The 26,094-nt window shown below is 36.6% G+C and overlaps 1 protein-coding gene across 1 annotated transcript in view; it reads right to left on the reverse strand.

The window, feature by feature from the left end:
* Nucleotides 1-26,094, reverse strand: part of LOC131437810 (uncharacterized) — a 219,838-nt gene that overhangs the window by 114,168 nt on the left and 79,576 nt on the right. Inside the window, exon 3 of the mRNA XM_058607397.1 lies at nt 2,198-2,820. Coding sequence (XP_058463380.1) covers nt 2,198-2,792 — 595 coding nt within the window. The 5' untranslated portion in view covers nt 2,793-2,820. The remainder of the gene's footprint in view (nt 1-2,197; nt 2,821-26,094) is intronic.

The raw sequence follows: 26,094 nt of genomic DNA on the forward strand, positions 1-26,094 counted from the left end.
TATGTGATTTTCGGTCAGGATACAAGAATTCCGTGCAAATCACTTGTTACCTATGACAATCAGATGGCCACATGTCAATATTGCCAAAAAGCTGTTCACTACGGTAAGCCATGTGATGAACTGGACAAGGAGACAACCACACCAAAGGACAACGGTGCTTCCTTCCAACCCCAAGCAACCCCAGTACACCTGTGACTGCCGCCCACAACAATGAAGCATCCCCGTCCAACGAAACCATCAGTATCCTCTATAGAACAAAGTACACCGGCTGCAGTTAACAACCAATCAGCAATTGCAACCAATATACAACAAAGTGCATCTACAGCAACTAGCAACGAAAAGAAGACGGAAATCGACAACAATACCATCGATGCGGCAATGGATGACGAGACGAAGCACGAACGAAGTGCCCCTCAATCCTCGCAGGAGGGAAATGAAAGCTCCTCTCCCCCTAGAAAAAGGGTGACAACGACATCCAACTCAAATTTTTTTTTTAAATCGGCTCAATCGGCCACGTGAAGCTTGTACGCAAATAGGCCTGAATAAAAAATATTTTTTAAATAAAAAATGTATAAGACCTCATCAGTAATGTTCGTCCATTTGGATGTTGTATTGAAATAAAACGAACACGACGGAAGTTAAATAATATCTTTTGTTTTGATTCCCTGATAGTTTGGTTGAATGGGTGAATTTTACCGAATATTTTATGGTGATGCAATTTGATTCCGCACATCACTTAATAGGACAGTAGTTTAGATAGAGCGATTTTTAATTCGGGTAAGTTTGTATTGTACATTGTAGAATCGATTAATTGGTTTTCCAGATCGGATCATATTTGCTTATTACTCACACATATTTTTTTATTTTCTGATGGATTTAAACAAAACAAAAATAATTGTCATATGAATTTGAATTGAAACACAACTCAAATCAAATGAGTCATATATCTATCGATTAAAACAATGCTAACTTGGCCATAAATTTGACTGTGCCCAATTATACCCCGGAGAAATTACCATATAAATCAACAGACAAAAAATCCACAGACCAAACTGGCGGAAAGATTCTCGGAGAGGTGGAATCATTGATTTATGAACCACCAAACAAAGCTTTGTGGACCATCCAACGCGCAAGAGTTGAAACCGGAATGATGGCAATAGTGGCTTATAAATTGCTGTGATTTTTGCACGTGCCAAAGTTTACGGTGTGAACAGATACGGCTGCAACGGCGGGCGATGTAACGTGCTTGTCCGATACTGACCGGTTGACCACTGCCCTCCGGCGCAGGAAGGAACAGGAAGGTAGTGTTAGCTCGCCTCACCGTCGCGCCAGGTCAACCGATCCAATCTGAACCTGAGCTGAGGATTTTTGCTAAGTGCCTATAAATTTCCATTTTTCCACCCCTTTAGTCCAGTATGGTCATTTCACAGGGTATCATCTTTCGTCGCTTTAAGTTCTCTCGAGCTTTTGCTGGCGCGTTTTGTTTTTTTTTCGTTGCGCTCCGACACTTTGTAGAGCTCTGGAAAATCACAGTGCAACTTTGTAACTACTTTGTATGGTTTTATGGTCGCCCTTAGCCGCAGCAGTAATTCAGGAAACAAGAAGACAAGCGGTACGATTCTGATTTTAAGCTCTTAACCAATAGCCTCATTTGCCAAATGCCACTTTATTCTGTGGATGAGTCGACCGCGCGGCGAGTTTAAGTGAACACATCGACTAGTCCGGGAGGGGGTTTTATGAAACGAATTTGTTGTGCACATTGCGTGCAGATAGCGTATAAAAAAGTGTTGCGATTCGATCAATGCACAGACGTGCGACGGTCTTCGACGCCAAGCGCTAGGTTTGCAGATCAAACCCAGTAGTAATTGAGGGGTACAATTTATTCTTGGTCATCGTCGATTGGCGATATTACGAAGTGGGCCTGAGTGCGGCATTTGCATTAGTGGCGAAAGTGTGATTGGCGAATGGATTTACGAAATAAAAATTAGAATTACGTGCAGATGTTTCTATTTCAATGTGCATGGTTGTATGAGCAAGTACTGCCAGCTATAGTATATCGACTTTAAATAACGGTGCAGCTCTGAAACTGCATCCGTTTTCATATCATGAAGAGCTTGTATGCTTCTACCTAAAATTGATTGGTAGTGATAACAATTGCGGAACGTACGTAGCAAAACTCATCCTTATCTGTACTCACCAATACTGTTTCTGCCAATCAGCGGCCCGATTGCGGTTATTTGATTGGATTGCGAGTGCTGCCGTTGAGGATGAAAGCCCGATGATGGCTGCTGATGCTGTTGCTGCTGCTGATACTGTCGATGATGCATCTGTTTTAGCTGTCCTGTTGACAACGACGCACCACTTCCGTTTCCTATCGCGAGACCAGGTCCGTGATGGGGTTGTTTCTCGAACAATAATGTTATATTTTCGGGTTTGTTATAAATTGGCAAAGATTTTCTATTTTGAAGCAGCGCAGCCGTTGGCTGTGATATTGAATCATTTAAACCAGCATCCCGGAAGAGTGTCCCTGTTAAGGTTTGTGCTGGCGAGCACACCAGCAGTGAACCGTTTTGATTCGATTCCAAAGCTAGCGGTGGCCCTGAACTACCACGAGCGCCTGCTCGACCAAAATTTGATGAATCAATGCTTGAATCGCTAATATCATTACGGTTTGATTGGATCCTCTGTACAGCACCGAGGTCAGCTTCGCTAGATATTGGTTCTGACGGTGCTGATTCTGAGAATGCACTATCTATATTAGAAAGCTTTCTGCCTTTAAATAAACGCATCATGTGCGTTCGAGTCCAGTTATTAGATCATCTGAAAGAGGAAAGTAAAAGAAACTGAGTTATAAGAAAAGTAAAAATTATTGGCTTCGTGTTGTAATTGGATAAAGTAGTGTATTTGCTTTGTTTTACTAATCAGTTTGTTTTCGGGATTCACTATTTTAACCAGGAAGCATTAAAAGTTATACAGTAGGGACAAACATTTTCAGCCACTTGAATTTGAAACAATCAAAATTTTGCATGAGAGCTAGTTTGTTAGACCCTAACACACTTGAAAAATCGAAATATGGTCCCCCATTTTGTTATGATTATAAACTGTTTAAATCTTACATAAACTAATTATTGTTAGCGAATTCCTCGAAGCTGGCCAGTAAATTCCTTTAGTTTGCAGATCCTGTTAGTTGCAAGAATGGCTTTTATCGTATCAATGAACGCTTTCTGGCAACTCTTCACACGATTCAATCGGTGTCATCGAAGAGAGACGGATTTCATCTCAGCAACGAAAAACATGCATTGTTCGCTCGATTTCGACGATAGCCAGACAGCGACTGGCACAGTTGCGAAAACAACAAGTGATTATGAATATACTCTCCTATCCAGTGCTTGAGCAGAAGAATAGGTATAGAGCGAGAAGACTAGTGTTTGTTGTCTGACGAACAAAGAAGATGTTTGGATATAAGATACCGGTCTTAAGGCGGTTAGGATTTAGACCATGTTCGATGTACGCTTACCAAACCCAGTCTTGTGGTAAAGCCGTATCTACCACAGCTCAGGGTGGCGGAAATGGTAACGCGTACGCACGGATTGCATAAGAACGCAGGTTCGAGTCCTATCTCTGAACGTATCTTCTGACAAAAAACGTGCTTAATCCACCTAGCAGTGAGATGATACCTTTTTTTATCAATCCGCATCTGTTTTTTTGCATGAATATTCTTCGGTGTTTCAGTTCTCATGACAATATTGAAATGACCGTCGAAAGTTAGAATTCGATAATATTAATTAATTTTGTCTTTATAGAGCTTTTTTTTAGAAAACGATTCAGCTTTGAGAAACGATTCGATACTGGAACCGGAATTCGAAAATCGGTGTAGCCGAAGTCAAATAAATTCACCTGAGTAGCTGTTTAGTTTACATTTGTTTCAAAATGTTTGAAAATCATTTGAAAACCGAATCGAAAACTGAATACCAATAAAACTGAAATAAATTTATTTGGTTATCGACTATCCATATCTGCAAACCCGATAAACCTGATTAATTCATGTGAAATGGACATTTTTATACTAATCATCCTGTATCCCCTAAACCGGAAGTTGGATCTGACTGAAAAGCAAGATGTTTTACAGGATCTTAAAACTTTTCATTTGAATTTTAGATCGGTTCAGCCATCTACGAGAAAAATGGGTCTACAATTTTAATTTCGTTTCACATATCATCCTGTAGTTCCGGAACCAAAAATCGCATCCAAACATAATTCAGGAACATTGTTTAGGAGCATACGACTTTTCATATGAATCTGAGTTTGTAGAAAACGGTTGAGTCATCTCCGAAAAAAATTGAGTGGAATTATTTGTCACACACGCATTTGTCGATCTCGACGAACTGATTCGAATGGTGTATGGTTGTTGTGTTCCTCCAGCGTTTATTGCTGTAAGTAGTTTAAATCAATATATTAATTGCTTTCAACTGGAAAATGCTGCCATCATCTAGTTTACATGGGTCATATTATAACAACTATGTTGCCAAAAACGAACCGTGCTAAAATCGGTCCGAGGCAAAATGTCATGAAAAAGGATACTGTACACAGTCTTTTTGGTACTTAGAAACAATTGTATGTAACAGTATTAAAAAATTGTGTTTTACGTTGCTCCCAAGCATTGCTTTGTCATACAGCGCTCAAAACTTCTACTGCTGGAATAGTGCGAAAAGTCGCTTACACAAAACTATCGATATCTCCGTTAAAAATGAACGGATTTTACCAATATATGGCTTGTTGGATAGCTATAATCTTGCGGAATCTAAGTCTGGAAACATATTCTGTTTTAAAGTTCAAATGTGACAGATACTGTCAAAAAACTAAAAATTTTGACATAAAACTTCGTATAACTCAAAAAGTAAACATCCGATCTCAAAACCATTCAATAGCGTTCTGGGTGATAGTGAGACCTTTCATTTGCGATTAGTTTGATCAAAATCGGTCCAGCCATCTCTGAGATCTCGACCTCTTATTTGACAACACACATACAGACACACACACACACACACACACACACACGGAAATTTGCTCAGTTCGTCGAGCTGAATCGATTGGTATATGACACTCGGCCTCGGAAAAATTTTCTAAAGTTTGAGCGAATTCTATACCTATTTTTTATATATATAAAAAAGGTAAAAACATATTTTCTGTGAGTTTCTTATTAATTTGGCTTCTCCAATATATGTTTCCACTCAGTCATTGCAAAAACTGAATTTAGAATCGATTTACAATAAAAATGTGTTATTGTGATAAAAATTGTTCCCAATATAGTTGAATATGTTCCCTATCATCCGTTCATACATCGAAAGATAGGCACTTTCAAGGAAAAACAATTTTTCTAACGAAAACTTCTTCTTATCCAAACTAAATTTATCAAAGTATCTTTTAATCGAAAACTAATCTAAACTGATAGTCATTGTCATCTAAGAATTTAATGAAACTCAAGGAGATTTCAAACAATACTCTATCGCTAGTTTTCCGATATTTTCAAAAAGTGTCAGTACGTTTTTTCTTGAAAATGCCCGTCTTTCAATACATGAACGGTTGGAAGGGAACATAATAACCTACTTTTGGACAATATTTCATTGTACTCGAATATGTTTTTTTGCCTTGCTTTATAGGAAGGTAATAGAATTGTTGAAAAAACCGACTTTAGAACGTAACCTCTGAGATCCATTTTAAAAAAATTTTTGCTACGCACAATTTTCTAGGACATGGCTCAACCGATTATAATAAGCTTAGACTCGTACGAAAGCTACACGGAACGACCGAAATCAGCATTTTCGCGAAAAATTTAGTTGATTTGCTGATTTTAGTTAGTTATTTTTTGAGACAACTAAAAAAATCTTACTTTTGCTGATTTAGATTTTTTATTCTCATTCCCTTAATAATAATAAAATATTTGTTGAAATGACTATTTTTTTTAGTTGAATTCACAAATTAAACGTGCTGTCATTTCTTAGCTAAGGCACATTTCATTTCCATTCAACTAATTTTTTAGTTGAATTAAAGAAATATAATGTTGTTTTCAACCAATATGTATGGTTGAATTGGCTTCTGCAATCTGTAGCTATATGGCGCCCTGTCACCGAAACGGTAACACCGTAATGACTACTAGCCACTAGATGGCACACTACTGCCGAAAAAATTTCAGACGCGGTTGTCTTTTCTATATTGGCAGGTATAAATACGATGTTGTATTGGAGAAAAAGACATAAACGAAACATAAACATCGTTTTGAATTTTTTTCTTCTTAATCACTGTTTTCTTCATTCTCACTGAAAACTTTGAGCACTCGGAAAACAAAAACCGAATACAAATAGTACACCGGACGGCGCAGCTCGGAAGGTTTGAAGATACAAAAAAACTTCATCACAATTAGAGTGAAACATTCGAAATTCACTTCACTGTTCCGCGTAAAAACATTATTACGCACAAACGCTTCAAGTGCGCACAAATTCTGAATAAATACGATTTCCACTAACAGTTTACGACATTTTTACATATCGGTTTAGAAATTTAAATAAAGATATATCGAACACATGCGAAAAACATCAAAACAATTTTCAAGCAGTTTCAATAAGACTGTCCTTTTTAGCTTTTTAATGGATTGTTTTGCTTTGACACTTCTCATGAGTTTTTGGCTAATAAACTTGTTAATAATACCCATTTCAGTTTTGGTTTCTTTGTGCTGTCCTTCAGTAATGATGGTGATAGATAAATAGAAACAAATTTTCTGATTTTAATAACAAAATTAGTTTTCAATGAGAATTTCGTGTTGGATTGAAATATTGCTGGTTTGTGTCCAGGATATTCACCAACTAAACACATTCTCTAAAAATAAGAGTTTTTTCAGCAAAGTAAATTCTCAATTTTAACTAATTTTATAGTTATTTTGGAAATTTTGTTGTTAAAATCAACTAATTCGAAAACAGTAATACGAATTAGGCGCAGAGCTAATTTCGGTCGTTCCGTGTACTATTGAATTTTGGATTAAGTTCGAAGATAAAATAACTGGTACTTCTGGTTCCGGAGATGTAAGTGTATAAGTGACGTAAGGGATAAAACTCGAAGTGGTCTAAAAGTAGCTTTCAAACGAGCCTAAATTTGTTGTAATCGGTTCAACCATCTTCGAGAAAATTGAACGGTAACAATTTTCTCGAAGATAGCAGAATCGATTACAACAAACGTCTTTTTCAACTGACTTCGCAGCCGATTCATATGTGACGTTACCGACAATATCCAGTGTTTTTCAATGCATCAAAATTTCTCGGAGTTGAAAGAATCGATTTCAAAGGACTTGGCTACTATTAGGTTATTCGATAAACTCACAATGCTAATGACCGATAATAGAATCTTACAAATGTTATAATGATATTGTTTAAATGGTAAGAGAATGGCATTAGCACATCACTAGGTGGATTATGAGGGTTTTCGTTTTTCTCATATAGAGAGGCACCACAATCACTGTGAAAACCGACTTTTGAACCGAGGCCCGGAGAGCCAAATGTCATATACCACTCGACTCAGCTCGACAAACTGAGCAAATGTCTGTGTGTGTATGTGTTTGTGACAATGCCACTCGATTTTCTCAGAGATGGCTGAACCGATTTTCACAAACTCAAACTCAAATGAAAGGTCTTATGGTCCCATAGATTGCCATTGTATTTTATCCCGATCCGAATTCCGGTTCCGGAATTACAAGGCAATATGTGCAAATCTATGAAAAAATGCGCAGTCAATTTTCTCGGAAATGTCTTAACCGTTTTTTAAAAACTAAGATGCAAATGAACGGTCTTGAAATTATTTAAAAAGTCCTTTAAAAGTTGATCCAGATCCGACTTTTGGTTCCAGCGCAATAAGTGAAAAAATTTAATTTCATGAGGATTTTTTCAAAAGTGATGGTGAAACGAGGTGCAATTTTTTATAATATTTACTGGTAAATTCATCTAGTAGGCAGACCTTGTTAGTTAGTGGATATAAAAATCTACTTTGGGTCAATTAGTTTCCGCTTTCGTACGCACCGGTAATAGTGAAGAAAAGCTACAAAAACGGAACTCACTTCGATTTCTCAGCATCGATTGAACCGATTTTCACAAATCATGATTCAAATTGAAGCTCTCAGTGTTTTAGAAAATACTGCGTAATTTCATTCAGATCCAGTTTCCGGTTCCGAAATTATAGGGCAATGAGTTTTAAAACTTTCAAATTGTTATATGTACCAAATTAGGCAAAACCGGTACGCATCGGTACGTGCTGGTACGGAAGAAGAAAACGCCACCGCCTAACACACAGCGTGCTTTGTTCAATTTTGTATAGCGTGCCTCATTTAAATGTATATTAACTTGACATAACTGTTTACAAAATGAAAAGGTGATGGTAGTTTATACCAAAGAAAACTTTTGATTTCAGGCAAGCTTGAAGAAAAATCTTGACAGAATCTTCGATTCTCGATTTTCTCGGTGTAGGTTCGAATAAACGAATTTTGTACCAAATCGCGCTGGGAGCTGGTAGCATATAGACTTTATAACAAAAAGCCACTTTGTTAACTTTGTTTTTCCGCAAAATTATTCTACTGTTATTTGAAAAGAATTACCCTTTCCTACCATATTTTTTTGGAAATAATTATTGCAAAAAATGACGAATCCTAAAAATAATGTTGTGTTTGTGATGTTCACAAAATTAGTTCAATTTTTCGCATTAAAATATTGAAAAAAAATCACTAATCGAATTCTACTTTAAAAAAATCGATCCTCAAAATTTGAAATCAAATTACAAAAGAACACCATTCTTTATTTGAATAAAATTTTGTCCCAACATAAATAATTATGTTCGCTGCCTTCAAAATGCCCGTTGCCAGATGAATGCAAAGTGACTTTTTGGGATATAGTGCACATGTCCAGAAAGTTTCATTTAAATCTGAGATGTTGCTGCTAACATTTTTTTTTTGAGTTGGCGCGAAATTAGTGAAAAGTCAATTGAATGAATTGGAATATAGGGGTGATTGTCACGAATTCTCAATGAAAGAAACCATTCCAACAGCCTTATTTTCAATATTTTACTGTCTCATTCGTAAATGACCGACACCAGAACAAACGAAGAGAGACGAAGCATTTGCGTTTCTCATAGAAAAAATGAGAGAGCATAATTGCCAACGTCACTCTTTCGTCTATGACAAAACGAAACCAAACTAACGTCTTCAGGGAGCATCAGTAGTCGATAAAACAAAACCGTTTACGTTCGGGACAGAAGAAACCAAATACAGTATTGTGTAGTGAACAATGGAACGACCTCGAAATGAGTAAAACAAACGAAAAAAAGCTACCGCCGACACGAAAGAATACAATTGTTGTTGACTTCAGGCAGTGCAAAATTCGACCTTCGATACGAGAACTTGAAGGTTTGCTTAAGGAGCAAATGCATCTTGACATTAAACGTGTGCATTTACTTCAATGCAATAAAACAAATAATGTTGTTTACATCCAGTTTTATAAAGAGTTGGATGAAATTCAATTCGCAAAAGACAATAATAATGTGCACTATGTGGAGCATGAGAACATTAAGTATAACATTCCAGTATATATGGATGATAGTGCTATAGAAGTGCGTGTGCATGATCTTCCCTCAAGCGTCACCGATTCATATATTTGCAAAACTATGTCCCAATACGAAGAGATTTTCTCTATGGATAAAGAAAAGTGGAAGAATTTTTCTTCGGTATTCTAAATGGCGTACGTTTATTACGCATACACTTGAAGAAGCCTATACCTTCTTATGTGAATTTCGGTCAGGATACAAGATTTCCGTGCAAATCACTTGTTACCTATGACAATCATTCCCACAGTTTGCAAGCTTACTGGGTTTCCCTTACGAAGACGATGGTTTTGAAGGAGTTAGCGATTTATCAGCTGGGAAGCATCGCTCTGATTGGTCAATTGATGCAAAAGCAAAGGTTTTTAATACACTAAACACAAACATAGGCTAACCCTTATATAACATGAGTAATACTTTTCTTAGTAAAGAATAAAATTATTCAGATATTATTTGCTCACCAATTTATTTTTTATTAGATGTAATTTCGGAAATTATGATGTATTATCATGCAAGTAAAAATGAATTAAAATTTGTAAGCGAAATCGGTTCCTACACATGAAGCAATTCATTCACTTATCGTTTATTTTCTGATTTTACGGCTTTTTTCTTTGTTCATAAACAAGGCACCCGATTGTGCATTCCAAGAACTTTATTTATGAAACATTGTTTGGAACATTCGAATTGTAATAAAATCCATAAAGTCATATTTTCTGAAAGCCAGTTACATGAATTTCAGCAAAAAAAAAATTTACATTCTAATTGAAATTTGGATGCAGGTCACAGAAATTATTAACTTTAGTTACAGTAAAAAATTCAAATAAATTCCTTTTCGTTAGAACACAAGTGGCCATACGGATATACGCCGGCTCAAGGTTGCCGACTCTCCTCTACTGACTGTGAAAAGGAAGAGATATCATTTTCATAAAATTTACACTCAACAATGAATTTTTACCGCACTGATTGTGACAATTCGTAGTTTATGCTAGATTCAATGAAAAGTTTTTTTTATGAAAATGACAGTAATATTTATTAAAATATGGATATAATGAGAAATGAATCATCTAACCACAAGGAGGATTAAAACAGGATTGTCCACTGCAATAAATAGTCAATATATTTCTTTGTTAGTTACAGTTCCAAAGTTCAGTGCCTGAGTCGATGAAACAGAGAAAAAAATATTTGCGAGATTATTTTGATTTCTCTTCTAAAATTATTTGTGTGTAATTTAGGACAATATTTTTCCAGGGTTTTTGGGTAACGAGGTTCTTCAAACTCATCTCAGAACCTTTAATTATGCAATATCGCTAGTGAAAAAAAAAATAAATTTGATAAAATAAACCAATTAAATGTTAAAGTGATTCCGAATAACCCTTCCGCGTTCAGTTCCTGGCTCGTACATTGCTAAGCATGGCGTCTTTGTTAAATAGATTGTGAGGCTTCAAACTGATCGAATACCATTCCACCAGCGGCAAGTATAACATCCGCAATGAATGTCTCAATATTTCAAAGAAGTGAATATTCATGACCATCACGCAGGATGACATTTACAGTTGTTTGCTTCATAGTGTAGAAGCTCTATGCATTAAATTACGCTTTTCAGCGATGAACTGACGATTGCTAAGCTGACAGGTTGAATACGCACCAACCCGTAACATTTCTGGTGGTGCCTAAAAATATAAATGAAAAAAAAATGAGCTATCAAACGATGTACGAGCTATGTGTGCATTTCAAATAGAATAGTTATGATTTTTTTCAAACTTTCAAATTCGAACGTTATGATTATGATTATCATTTTGTTATGATTATTACTTTAGCTTTGAGTTGTTCAGTATACTATGTTTTAAATTAGTAACTGCTACGGAACTGACAAAGTCATTTAAATCTTTTTTTTTTTTTTTGTTTCAATTATAGAGGCTTTAACATTAATGTCATTCACCTCTTCGGGCCAGAAAAACTTTCTGACCCTATGTGCGGGGTTGGGAATCGAACCCAGGCGGGCTGCGTGAAAGGCATCGACTTACCCATCACGCTATACCCGTCCCCACATTTAAATCTGATGTTAGAATCTTTGGGTAAAAAACTTAGGAATAATATTTTAATTGTTAAATAAAATACACACTCTGCACTACTAGTCAGTGTATTTTTTTCGGCCACAGAGCAGATAGAAACGCCAGTATTGCATTCCCACTGCCTCTTAGCAAGATTTTGAGAGAAAAATATAAAACAAAACCGTCAGTATGGAACCGATTACGGAGCGTTGAATAATATCATCGCCGTTGTGTTCCATTCCGTAACAGGGAAGTAAAGTAAATTAATGCAACATAATTAACCAACGAGCGTGGTTGTGAATTTTGATAAATTTCTTCTACATAATAGCATAATTTTAATGATGTTGGCCAGGCTTGTTGGTGTTAAAGTAATAATCTACAAACATAAAAAAAATCAAGGTCTTTTGGTGTTTATGTCGGATGCTGGCGATAGGTATCTCTGCAAATTGCTACGATTAGAATTCAGAAACATTAGACGGTATATTTTACTGGTTTTAACCTATCTTGAAACCGTTAACTATGACTAAACCAAACTTTACAACTTGGCTTCTCCTATGAACAACTCCTGCAATCTTCTCTCAAGCTTCAATCTTCATAATTTATCGATTCAACACTTCATTAGACACGAATGTGTGCTTCCCGGCGCACTCCGTCCATCCATTCAGTCGTATCGAATTTCACTTTGCAATGGCTGAATCCAGAGATGAGTCAGCAGCCATGATCGGAGGCGACTCGGAAGATGACCATGCCTCATTCCAAATGAAGAACGAGAATGAAAAAAAAAATATAAAGATCCAACTTGCCTTATATAAACGATGCCCTCACTCGAAGAGGTAAAGCCCTCTGTCGAGCCAGAACAGCTAGAGATGGTTACCGTAGATTTAGTTTGGTAGCTTCTGCCAGATGTAGATGATCCGTGTCCGTCGTAGATGTGACTGGAGCGATGTGTGCCCTGGAATAACTGTAAAAGACATTCCGATGGAGGGTTGCTCTCGCTCAGGTATTGACACAGCGTGAACCCCATTACGTGTTGTTCCAAAACAAAGTGGTTTCGGAATCAGACCTAACGTCTCCGTGGTCGGACGGTGAATACCATACCTATATACCTACTTTTGAAGTGGAAAATTAATCGTTAGTTGGCCAGATTTCCTCGGTTTTGTATAAATTTAGATTCATGCCTTGGTTTTCGTATTAGCATTGCGAATCCGTTAGCTTTCCAGGGCATGTGTGTTTTTAATTTATGACGGTACCGCCTGCAATCACGCCAATAAATTGTTTCTCGAGCGTGCCAGATGGGCACGGTGTAGGCACTCCTGCCGGTCGCCGTTGGTTATTACGGGGGTGTGAAGCAAATATATAAAATCTCTCGACGTGAAGCAAACGACAACAATCAGTTGAGGTCAGTCAGATTGAGTGAATACTGAGCTCATTTCTGTATCCGAAAAAAATCAATTTCTAAATGAACCTGATAAATTAGTAATTTGATAATGCGGTCGTCTTTGAAATCGATGGTTACAGCATTGTACATTGCCAATATGCTCACTTATGTTGAACGCATTTTAAATCTTTTGTGCAATACAAGATCAGTGAAACCATGACCTTTCATCAACTTTCCCATACCGGACGTTTTCAAAGGTTCAACCGCAATTCTCCGGTTAGGCAAATACTCATGGCTGCTACTTCGAAGATAAGTCCAGAAGTACTTGCTTTCGACAACGGTCATCGGTGAAGTACTGTTTTCAATGACGTTGAATGATCACTAAGTGTTTGCACTTTTTTCCGGACTTCATATCCGCCGTGAAGTGTTACTTCTTATGAATATTTTTCTCGTAGTCAGCTCATTCGTCCAACGTAGTACTGGCTAGTTTCATAACATCAATATTGGTGCAAAGTCTTTCTTGGTGAAGTCTTGACGATAATTCACTATCGGCTTGAATTTATTCCAAATCGAAAAGTTAGTTCAATTGGTCCAAAGAAGCTTAAGTATCATCAATCCTTTGGCTGGTTTTTTCCCAGTAGTTGTCGGTCAATAGGTAACACTTTTCATGTGTATGCCATTTGTGGCAATACTTGCATGTCTTGGCTGCTTTGCACGCGAGTGGTTCCGCCGGTTTTTTTAAGTCTAATTTTTGTATGTTTCAATTCGGCTTAAATTATGCATAAACTTAAAAAACTGTTTTAGTCCACCTAGTAGTATTCTGACGTTTATCTCATATTATTCATATTCTCATTTCAATTTAATGGTTTTTCAATCTTTCTTCAGCCTATTGCTGATTAATAGTGAAGTGTATAAATTGAATTAAAGACTACTTTATGTCTTAACACAAACCCCAAAATAGTTGAAACCAACTGATTGTTTGATCTGACATGATTAATAACGACATGATTAATAACGTAGATGACCACGCTCATGTAGGTCACTGTGGGAAGGTAAGGAATGTTGATTCAACACTTGTTGTTACTAGTGACCGCGAAGATCTCTGCAGAAGAATTCTCTTTAGTTTTTAAACTTACAGTTTTTGTTCCTCAGTCTTCTGGCAGCCGGTTACCGAGAGAAAACATGCAGTTATTTTGATTGCAGGTCAATTAGTTCTAAATGATGCTATGAGGTGCTATGACAAATTAAGACGATAGTTAGCTTGTTTGAATTTACAGTCTGTTACATAAGAGCGTGGTCACGATTATTCGAGATCGGTAAAGTGGAATGATGTGATTATTTTTTTTTTTGCATTAAAAATGCCTTACTCTTCACTATACGGGGCCGGGGGTCAATTAAAAGTTTCAAAAATAGCCGCGTAATCTTTTTGCGTCATAATTTTGAACAGTAATAACTTAGTCATTTGTTGATGGATTGACATAATTTAACAATCAATCGATTCGGAAACTTTTAACTTACACATGTAGGACAACGTCGTTTCAGTATTTCAATAGCATACTATTGAAAAAATGGTTAAAATTGACCTATGTTTTCATCCACCAATCCCAGCTGACCAAATTGACGTCATTTTCTTGTTCGGCATAGGAGGCTTTGCATCATGCATAAAAACACCGCATCATTCTGCGTAGTTCGAAGAGGAATCTATAAATATATGCTGCAAATCATTTCTTGATTTCAGTTTATGCTTGACTGCGAATGAAACAAGTAGCTCGTCCAGTGAGGTGATTACTAGATTGGATATGCGTTCGCTCGTTGGTTTGTCGCTTTTGCTAACTCTTCACTGTACGAGGCTGGATGTCAGTTTAAAAAAAATGCAAAAATAACCGCGTAACCTTTTTCTATCACAATTTTGAACGCTTATAACTCAGTCATTTGTTGATGAATTTATATAATTTAACAACCAATCGATTCGAAAACATTTGACTTAAACTTATGCGGTAACGTCATTTAAGTATTTCAATTGCATACCATTGAAAGATTTGATTGAATTGACCTATGTTTTCACGAGCCAATTACAGTCTTAGTGAATGATGTCAAACTCTCGTCCGATTTGCGCAATATTAACTATAGCACAAAAGGGAATCTATAAATATATGCCCGAATACATTTCTGCTTTAGTTTACCCATGGCTTATCTTGATTCTTCGGTAACTAGCAGGCCAACTTAGCACTATCGGCGGTAGATTTTTCGAACCTAATTTGAAGCGCTTGTATCTCGGTGATTTGTTGATGGATTTTTCTCATTTAACTTGATTTGAAAAAGTTTGAAAATGTTTTAATTTGTCAACGGGTAGTGTGCATACTGAAATCTCCCTTTACATACAAACAACGCGGTGGCGCGCAAATAGATTCAGTATAAAGTTGTGTTATGATGATAATCATAGGTAGGGTAAGGGCTCCCTATTTCATCTCATTTGTAAGGACGTCGCCTTCAAACCCCGATTTAGCCACTAAAATCACTGTAACTATTTCATATTACTGCTTCATTCGCCTTGCTCCACGTTGAAAATTGATTCACATTTCTTTAAAATTTAACTAATATTTATAAAACAGCTAAAAACACTAATGATGTTTTCAGTACTCTGCTCCTAATTTCATCTCAATGGATTTTTATCCATCCTATCGTTGATCTTTTATTCATCCTATAAATTAGCAATGGCGACAGCAATCAAAACAAAATATTCCACTATTACACTCTCACCCGTATTCGCATGGCTGCCAGATGGCTGACTAAACGTTGCCAGCTGGAAAAATATGGCTTGCAGACATTCTGGTGACCGACTGCCTTACCGCTGCCAGATATACAACTCAAACGATACAACCGTACCCACCAGGATTTTTCCACATTATTATTATTGGTAAAAAAATTTACTCGTTGAATTATCTAATTAATGGGGCAATGACTTACGGAGATCTAAAGAACTATCTTTTAACATCATTTTATTAGTGAAAACAGATAGAACAGATATAGACTTTCTATGCAACGGAATACATATTTTCTATGAAAATAACTGGCATCTCTGTGCACAGCCGATGAAACACACACACACACTTCACAGCGTTATGTTGGCGTATAGCGGAATGAAACCAGTGCTACTAGATTTGCCACAATGGTTATTTCATTAGTATTTAACACGCTCTTTGTGGTAATATTTGAAGCCAAAACAAATTTATTTCAATATTAATATCAATAATATAATTAAACTAATGTCACGAATACCAAAAACATACTTCTTGATAATAATTTGAAGAAGAAAAACAATTTATTTTTTGTAACAACATGAGATAATTTGGCAACTTTGCGAAACCAAATGAGATGAAAACAAAGCGCAATCAAGTGAACTAAGTGAAAAATTTTCATCTCATATTTTTAAAGACTTTTATTGTTTGTCGGGTAATTTTTGAAATTTTAAATCGTTAATTAAACAAGTGGCAAGTGAACATTACTAATTATGAAGCCATTCAGCATTCAATGGTAGTGTAATTTTGCGAAATAGTGATCATGTTTTGAGACTAATCGATTAGTAGATATTCAGAAACATGACGAACTGTAAATCTTGAGACGAAAATGTGTCCTAAATTGAAAAGTGAGTTTATTTTATATGAAAAAAACGATCACCGAAGAATTTAAAACCATTTCGTTCAATAGGAAAGTGTGACAATAGCTTTTCAAATCATTTTAAAACATTTCACAGTTTGCTTCCGGTAGGTTGTAAAATATTATTCATGTTCAAAGTTATGAGGTGAAGGGATGAGATGGAAATAGGAGCTCAGATGAAATAGGGAGCCGTTGCCCTACTTGTTTTTCATTAAATGTTGTTCCTAAACACAATGATCTATCTCTCAGCATAATTCCTTAAGCCCTATTATGAACTAAAAATAATCGTTTAACCTAATTGCATAGTTAGAAATTTATTTAGAATCTTATAGAAGAGATCCAGACTAAGTGTAACAAATACAATGCAATGCAATGCAAATCGTTATGCAGTATCGATTTGAACAAGCTGTTGTCCAGCCAGGAAATGCTTCAAAAGATTCGGAGCTTAGTACAAATAAGTTGCACAGACTCACGTATATAACATTATCAGATGCAAAAAAATGTAGTATTAGAGAAAAACTCAAGATAAGCTGATCTGCGATTTAACATGCATCAGTTGAATCCTCACTAAACTCGGGTCACCGCCAGTTTTAGTGAAATAATCATTTACATCAAAACAACAAGTGTCTTATCATAAAATATATAAAATCTTCTCTATTCGCTGTTTATAAAATGAATAAGTTTGTACGTTCTCTGTCTTGAAAATTATTCTGATATAAAATCGTTTCATTTGTCCAGATTTATATCTCGAGGTTGTTCGTATCCAAAACTGGTCTTTTAAGTAACTTTGAAATCATCATAAGTGACTTCCATTTAAAGGATATTTTCAAAAGTTTTGAAATGAAAAATTAGAGTAAGTTTATAATTTGTCGCTGTTTAGTGCATCCACCATTATCTTTATTTTTGTATTTATTATGGATACCATAGAATTATTTCATTTTTAATGTAATCGTGCTCGGTCGTGTCTTTCATACAACCCTTTAAGTTTTTAACACAGAGGGCAGTAGTGTACTTCATGCAATGCGAGAAAAAATCTGCTGACTATTGTCGATCTAAGCATTTTTCCGAAATGAGTACCGTGTACGCTTCGCGTTTCGAAGCAGTTTTTTTGTGCTCGCACCCGAAAGGTCCCAAAATGACCCAAGCTGCCACGGCGAAACACATGCAAAAGTCGAAACAGTTTGTGAGTGAGTGAGTAAATCGTTTTAAAGAGGTGAAAATGTCGACTTTCAAAACCGCGGTTCTGTCGGTGTATTGTCGGAAAAAGACGAAAAAGTGATTTGTTATCTGTTTTTGAAGAATCTGACATCAACTTTTCGCGAAGGCGTTTCAAAATTGACCAAAAATAGTTTAAATATATTGTACGGAGCTGTTTGCAGACATTTGAAATTTCGAAGTACTTTGCAAAAAGCGATGTTGAACGAAAAACATGTGCAAAAACGTCTTTAATTGGGCCATGGTGTCGTGACCTTGAATTGGCCCTCTCAGTCGCCCGATGCCAATTTAATTGGGAACGTTAGGGCTCACACAAACATGAAGCTTGAAAGGAACCGACCACATAATTTGAAACAGCTTGTTCGCTGAATTTATAAATTTGGATGTCGTTTTGAGAAGAATACGCGCAAAATCTCACTCAAAGTATGCCTCTAAGGTGTCAAGCCTTTATTAACGCTGAAGGGGATTGAACTTGCTATTAATGTATTTGTATGTAAGCTTTTGATCTAATAAAACAATATTCAAAACTATTTTCATGTTGAGTCTTTTCATTTTCTCACAACAGTGACCACGCTGTTATGTAACAGACTGTATATTTGATTATTTTCGCATTTAATTATGTTTTGAAGCTACTCTCATTCTAACAGTTCCGAGACAAATTTTGAACTTGTCTTGTCCTAATATTCTATCTCATATCTGGCTGTCACAGTTCAACTCCGCTTACATGTACCTGGCAGATTTCCCTCCAGTCACCTGGCAGCGTCATACAGAATGAATAAGTGCTTTGCTCGGGTAGGTCATCCTTAAGATTAAGTCGCAGTATTCGCAGTATTCGGTAATTTTTTACCGAATTTTCAACAGCTGAACGTTCGATAATTAGTTCGGTAGTTGAATTGATTACCGATCGTTCGGTAATTGCTGAACTGTCAAACAACTACCGTACACTGTAAACCAAATGGATCTAACAGATTGTTCGGTAATTTTTTGATTTCAATAAACAACAAGTATTCACAAAAACGAATGGAGGAAATGGTTTTATTCCACGAGAAATTTAAAAAGTGTCAGATGTTCCGACTGACCGGAATTATGAGCGCCTTCCAAAAACACTGCACAATCCGTCGAGTTCAACAAAAATTACTCTTAAACGATTTGTGTTGCAGCAAGTGGACAAGTGATACAAAATTATTTTCTGTCTATAAGTAAACAAAAAGCTGTTAGTGGCTCTAATGTCTTAAAAACTTTTATCACCTGTACCTCAATCCATTCGATGAACCCTTCAACATTTTTTTTCGTTTGGTTAATAAAAAGACACTCACTGAATATTTTAATAACTGTTTGACAGTTAATTTCATGACAATCAGTTTTCACAGAAGTTCGATTATTGGAAGATAACTTTACCAAACGGACAGTATGATTTTTACCGTATTCGGCGACTATTCAGGTTTACCGTATCAATTGTATATCTAATACAGAATTCTGTAATGAAAATTTTCGTTAAACTGATCGTTCGGTGAAAATTTGCATAATTGTTGAAAAACAAAACCCATGTACCGAAATATCGGTTATTTCGATAGATTACCGAAAGATCTCGTCAAAAATATTACCGAACAAAGGAATTAAATCTTAGTGTGTACGGTCACCAACTAACATGACGTACAAACTTCATTAGTTTTTTTTTGTTTCAAATTTGAAGTTTTTGCCAGTGGTTTAAATTTTTGTTGAATCCGAAAATATGCATTAATTTTTGGTAGGACCATACGATCTTTCATTTGACTCTAATATTGGGAAAACCGGGAACCAGGATAGCCTGAATCGATTTATTTAGCTGCCTACTGATTTTAGTCAAGTTTAGAAAAACTTTTGCGTCTTTTATTTCGCTGGTTTAAGTGACGGTGTATACTATTCAACACACTTTACCCTATAGCTCCGGAACCGAAAGTCGGATCCGGATGAAGTATAGGAATTCTGTATGAGACCGTTAGACTTTCTATTTGAATCTAAGTTTGTGGAAATCGATCAAACCATCGCTGAGAAAGTGAGTGAGATCCATTTTGGAATATATGACCACTATTTCCGGTGCTTCCGGAACCGGACACCGAGAATCAGGATAGCCGAAATCGGTTTGTTTAGTGTCCCACTGATAATGGCTATCGATTGATATAGTTTTGATTCCAGTTTAGAATTTTTTTGCGTATTTGTTTCGCCGGTTATGGTGACGGTATACAATATTCAACACACTTTGCTATATAACTCTGGAATACAAAGTAGGATCTGGACCAAACTCAGGAATTCCATATGGGACCACGATACCTTTAATTTGAATCTAATCTAAAAATCGGGCCAGCCATCTCCGAGAAAATTTAGTGAGATTATTTGACACATACACACACACATTTACACATACACACAGACATTGCTTACAAGAAAGAGCCATCTTGCAAGACATGACGTGGCAAGCAGGCATGTCCAAACACTGCACTGTATTGAGAATGCCATTGCCTGCCAGTGCATAAAGAGAAACACGAAACGTAATATCCGAAGCCACGGATGGTGCTGTTTCATTTTCGGCACTGGTGTTTCAAGCTTCGGCATACACCGAAACCGCGTGTTTTCAGTTTCGTTAAACACCGGAGCCGAGTGTTTTGAATTTCGCTAAGGCGCCGAAGAGCACCCATGCGTTGATTATATTGTCAATCAATTGAATTCAATCAAACGCGTATTGTTGAAAAAAGAATGAATCATTCAAACGCATTCCGTGGTGGTATAGTCGATTATAGTACAAGCAACGTATAAGGCAAAATCGGAAACACTCGGCTTCGGTGTTTGCCGAAGTCAGGGACACTGCCTGCAAAATTATGACAAGTACTGGAATCTTGTCCGGCTTCTGCAGGCAGAAAATTGTCACAAGCTGAACACAACTAAAAATATCTAAGACAACCAATCAAGAAAGTCTAAGTTTGAATCAAGAATAATGCAGACTCTTCATACGAAGGATCGCAATATTCAAAAAAGAGACACAGGACGCGAACAAATTCGACACACCACCACGGACGGCTTAGCAGCTTAGTCTTAGTTTATTGAAATTCGTTGATTATCTTCGAGAAGTTTTAGCCAATGAGAAAAGTGCAGTTAGTCGATTGCGTAACTTTTGCCGTTATGTCTCCAAAACCGAAAGTAACTCAGCCATCGCTGAGAAAACTGAGCGATGGCATATACCATTATAACTCCGGAACCGCGAATGCCAGCCGTTTGATTTTCAGATTTGATCAAAAACCCAATAGCATCTTTCAAACGAGCTTAAGTTTGTTGATATCGATTAAGCCATCTTTGAATACATTCCGCGGTAAAAAACAACGCGTTCTGTTGGTGACGTGACTTATACCATCATATCTCCGGAACCAGAAGTTACAGCCATTCGAAATTCAAACTTGATCAACAAAACAATAGCGCTTTTAGGGGACGGGTATAGCGTGATGGGATAGTCGATGCCTTTCACGCAGCCCGCCTGGGTTCGATTCCCAACCCCGCACATAGGGTCAGAAAGATTTTCTGGTCCGAAGAGGCGAATGACCTAAAATGTTAAAGCCTCTATAATTGAAACAAAAAAAAAAAAAATAGCGCTTTTCAAACGTGCTTAAGTTTGTTAAAATCGGTTCAGACATCTCCGAGGAAATTGCGCGGTAAAAAACACTCAACCAAAATATGGGATTTTATATATTCTACAATTATTCCAAACAAAGCATGCATAAAATAACAACTCGAAACAAATTATGATTAAAATACTGGTTTTGAGGGGTTGCCACGCAAAACTCTTTGTGTATATCCGAGACGGTGCGACCTTGACTTTTGGTATTATTGACAAAGTACATTATTTCACTAATTTTAGAACTTTGTAGATGAAACCATTTTTCCATCTGTTCAGGATGAAAGTTATGATTATTCTTATTGTCAAAGAAAGCAATGAAAAATTATTAATAGAATCAGATTACGCGGAATATATTGGTAAATAATTTCTCAAAAGCTATTACATGCATTAAAAGAACGGTTTGGCAGTTGCTGAATTAAGTTTAGGTTTCTATCGATTTAAACCTTAACTTACTGTGACTTAACGGGTCGGAAGCGAGGTGGCGTTGTTTTGGGATAGTCATAGCCTATTTCTCGCAATATCAAGCAAAGAAATTTGGCTAGTGTTACGATCTTATGGACACTGTGAATGCATACAGGATAACAAACGACATAGAGTGTTACATGTCGCTATATTAACCAAAACGCAAGGATTTAAGGCTCAAATTTCCTTTCCTCCTTTATTCCACTTTATTCCGTCGATTGCACTCCCTAGGACAACTATCTGTTTGGTAAAAACCCAAAAGATGGCTCATCAGACCAAAAAATTCAACACGCGCTATCGATTCTGTTGAGGAATAACAGTTCGGCCGAAAAGTTCGTATCGTTTAATAGAAACACACATTTTTTTTGCCAAAATTCGTTTTTATTATTCAACATAATTGCCATCAGAGGCGATACAGCGATTATAGCGATCTTCCAACTTTTCGATACCATTTTTGTAGTACGATTTGTCCTTTGCCTCAAAATAGGCCTCAGTTTCAGCGTTTACCTCTTCATTGCTTCTAAATTTTTTACCAGCGAGCATTCTCTTGAGGTCTGAGAACAGGAAAAAGTCACTGGGGGCCAAATCTGGAGAATACGGTGGATGAGGGAGCAATTCGAAGCCCAATTCGTTCAATTTCAGCATGTTTTTCAATCATCAATTCGTTGTTGTTTTTGATCGAGTGTGAGCTCACGCGGCACCCATTTTGCACAAAGCTTGCTCATATCCAAATATTCGTGAATAATATGTCCAACACGTTCCTTTGATATCTTCAGGGTGTCAGCTATCTCGATCAACTTCACTTTACGGTCATTGAAAATCATTTTGTGGATTTTTTTCACGTTTTCATCGGTAACAGCCTCTTTTGGACGTCCACTGCGTTCATCGTCTTCGGTGCTCATATGACCAGTACGAAATTTTGCAAACCTCTTACGAATTGTTGCTTCGCCCGGTGCAGAGTCTGGATAACACTCATCAAGCCATTTTTTGGTATCGGCGGCACTTTTTTTCATCAAAAAGTAGTGTTTCATCAACACACGAAATTCCTTTTTTTCCATTTTTTTTCACAATAACAAAAGTAGATTAACTCAAAATGCAATCGCCCTTATTCTGAATAACGTCGTATCGTTCTTTCCCTCGTATTTCATTTGTATTCCCCATAACGCTAGCAAAATCAAAGGTAGCTATGATTCGATCGAACCACATTCGATCGAAAAATCAATACGTCGTTATTCAAAATAAGGGCGAATATCTCACAAACTAATAATCAGATAGCTGTCAAATTTATACACGTATCTTGTGAAGGTTGGTACTAACTGAAAATGGTATGGATTTAATTCTAGTGGCGCCCTCTCATAGAAACGATCCGAACTTTTCAGCCGATCTGTTATTTTGCAGACCTTTCTGGAAATTATTTTTCGGACGGAATCAACTTAATAGGAGGCTAAATTTAAGGAAATGGAGGTTACTTTTCATCCCAATTCTCAATGTATTCAGGTTTATCGATAAGGTATCGTTCCATCACTAGATGGATTAGATAGAATAGAGTTTTTGTATGTAAATTGCCTTTTGCGATTTTTGTATTCTGGTTGAAAAAGTTTAAAAAAATGTTGAAGAAATCACCATTGAAACTATAGTTTTGTCAGAATGATAGGTTAAACTCATTTTATTTTAATATGCTTAATTAATCATTGTCATTTCAACCGCCCGAGTGAACGGGTGCTTTTTGGGCATTGTGCCACAAACCCGCGCGCGCAAATTATTTATTATTTACTTTTACATTTCTTGACCCGCGTCGCGTAGTGCTTAAATTGCACATATATTTTTATTTTCTTCCGACAACCTTGCTGCGTGTATATTTTTTTATCGTATCGCCTAGTGCAGTGGCAAAGTGCGGTGTCGTCAATTGTGCACTGAACGATAATCGTTCTCTTTGGAATTGCAGTGGAACCTGCGGAAGGAAATCTCGCTCCGCCTATATTGGCGTTCAGCGAAATAATGAAGAACTGCTACGTACATTCATGCTGCCTTTATGCATCGAATGTCAGGAGGACTATTACGAAAAATACAATTTGAAGGAACTCATACGCCAGCAGAAAAAATTAACGGACAGTATTAAGGTCCAGTCAGACTCCAATCAGGCCCTTATTCAGTACCTGAAAACCACGGCCATATCGAATGAATCATTTAATTATATCGAGTCATTATTGACCGATATTCAAACGGAACTGACCAAAATAAACCACATTAATACTGCAACCGAAAAAAAATATCACTGGAATTCTCTCAGCTATCAGAAACTATAAGTATTCCCGAATCTCTTGCTGAAGATTTGGGTAAATCAAATAATACACTGGCAATTAATGCGCAGTCGGCAATCGAAAAATACACCGCAGTACTTCTTCACAAATTTGACGAATTCGAAACAAGAAGCGATGCTGACGCTAGTAATATCAACATAGACACGAACAAAATCGTCTACCAAATTATGGACGAAGTCAAATTTTTATCGTCAGAATTCTCTAACCCAAGGCCAGAAAAGAAATTCGCCCATCCAAGCTTACAAGAAGAACTATTGGACTGTACTCCTGAACTCGACAGCACAACTTTGGAAACAGAGGAAATTCAAGCATGCGACAGTGGCTGGCGCTTCATTGGAAGTAAAAAAATCTGGAAACGAGACTGGAGTGAGTATGACAAGAAACAGCGCATTCGACGGCTGCAAGAAAAACAAGCAGAAAAAGCAAACCTCAGACGGAAACATCGGAAGCGGAAACAACAAAATAATACAAAATTCAACAACAACAACAACATACGAAGTAAAAACAACAACAACTACTACAACAGCAAACACGACAACAAAAGCAACAACAACAGCAGCAGCAACAACAACAATAACAACAACAATATGTCATTAAATATACCTTACCCTTGGACAAAGACTTACTAGCAGCTGCACGGGTTCAATTCTCTGGGCATCCAGGTGCAGATATTGCCTCAAAATTCATAAATTTTCAAAAAGGTGAAACAATCAACCCTTACATGAGGAAGTGCCGGAGTACAATAAAATTGACTTTGAAGAAGTCAAGCGTAGACTAAGTATAATAAATTGGCGGAACATACTGAGTACAGAAGGAAATGTCGACGTCGAAGTAAACAAATTCTATTACATTATAAACAAAATATTAGCCGAAACTTTGCCTATGAAAAGAAGAAGAAAAAATCATAACAGCAAATTACCTGTATGGTTCAATTCACAACTAAAACATTTGAAAAAAAGGAAACAAAAAGCACACAAAACTTACAAACAAGGAAAAAGTGACGCTCATCTTCAAAATTATTTAAATCTATGCAATCAACTCACAATAGCCATTAATAAAGACTTGTCCTAAGAACTTTTTTAATTACACAAAAACTAAACTAAAAAGCAACAATTTTCCATCTCAAATGCACCTCGACGAACATGTAGGGAAAAATAGTACAGAAATCTGCAATCAATTTGCAAATTATACATCTTATTCAGAAACTGACCGTGACCGTGAATACTTCTCTTTCATACCTGCATTTTCTAGCTCCATCTCTGTAAACTATCTATCAGAACATGACATTTCGACAGCACTGAAAAACTTAGACGCCTCAAAAGGGCCTGGACCTGACAGTATACCACCAATATTTTTAAAAAATCTTGCTGAAGAACTTACACTACCACTACAACTACTTTTTAACTTATCACTTAATAAATGTACTTTTCCTAAAGCATGGAAATCTTCCTTTCTTGTACCAATATTTAAATCTGGTGCAAAATCTAACATTCGGAACTACCGTGGAATTGCCAGTATCTCATGCATTCCAAAATTATTTGAAAAAATTGTAAACAAAAAACTTTTTCATCAACTTAAAAATGTAATAACAAATAAACAACATGGCTTTTTGAAAGGCCGCTCAACTACAACAAATCTCTTAGAATTTATGACATTCACTCTGAATGCAATGGACACTGGCAACTACGTAGGAACTCTTTACATAGACTTTAGCAAAGCTTTCGACCGTATTGA

This window comes from Malaya genurostris, chromosome 3, assembly GCF_030247185.1.
Source record: "Malaya genurostris strain Urasoe2022 chromosome 3, Malgen_1.1, whole genome shotgun sequence".
Classification (NCBI taxonomy): Eukaryota; Metazoa; Arthropoda; class Insecta; order Diptera; family Culicidae; genus Malaya; species Malaya genurostris.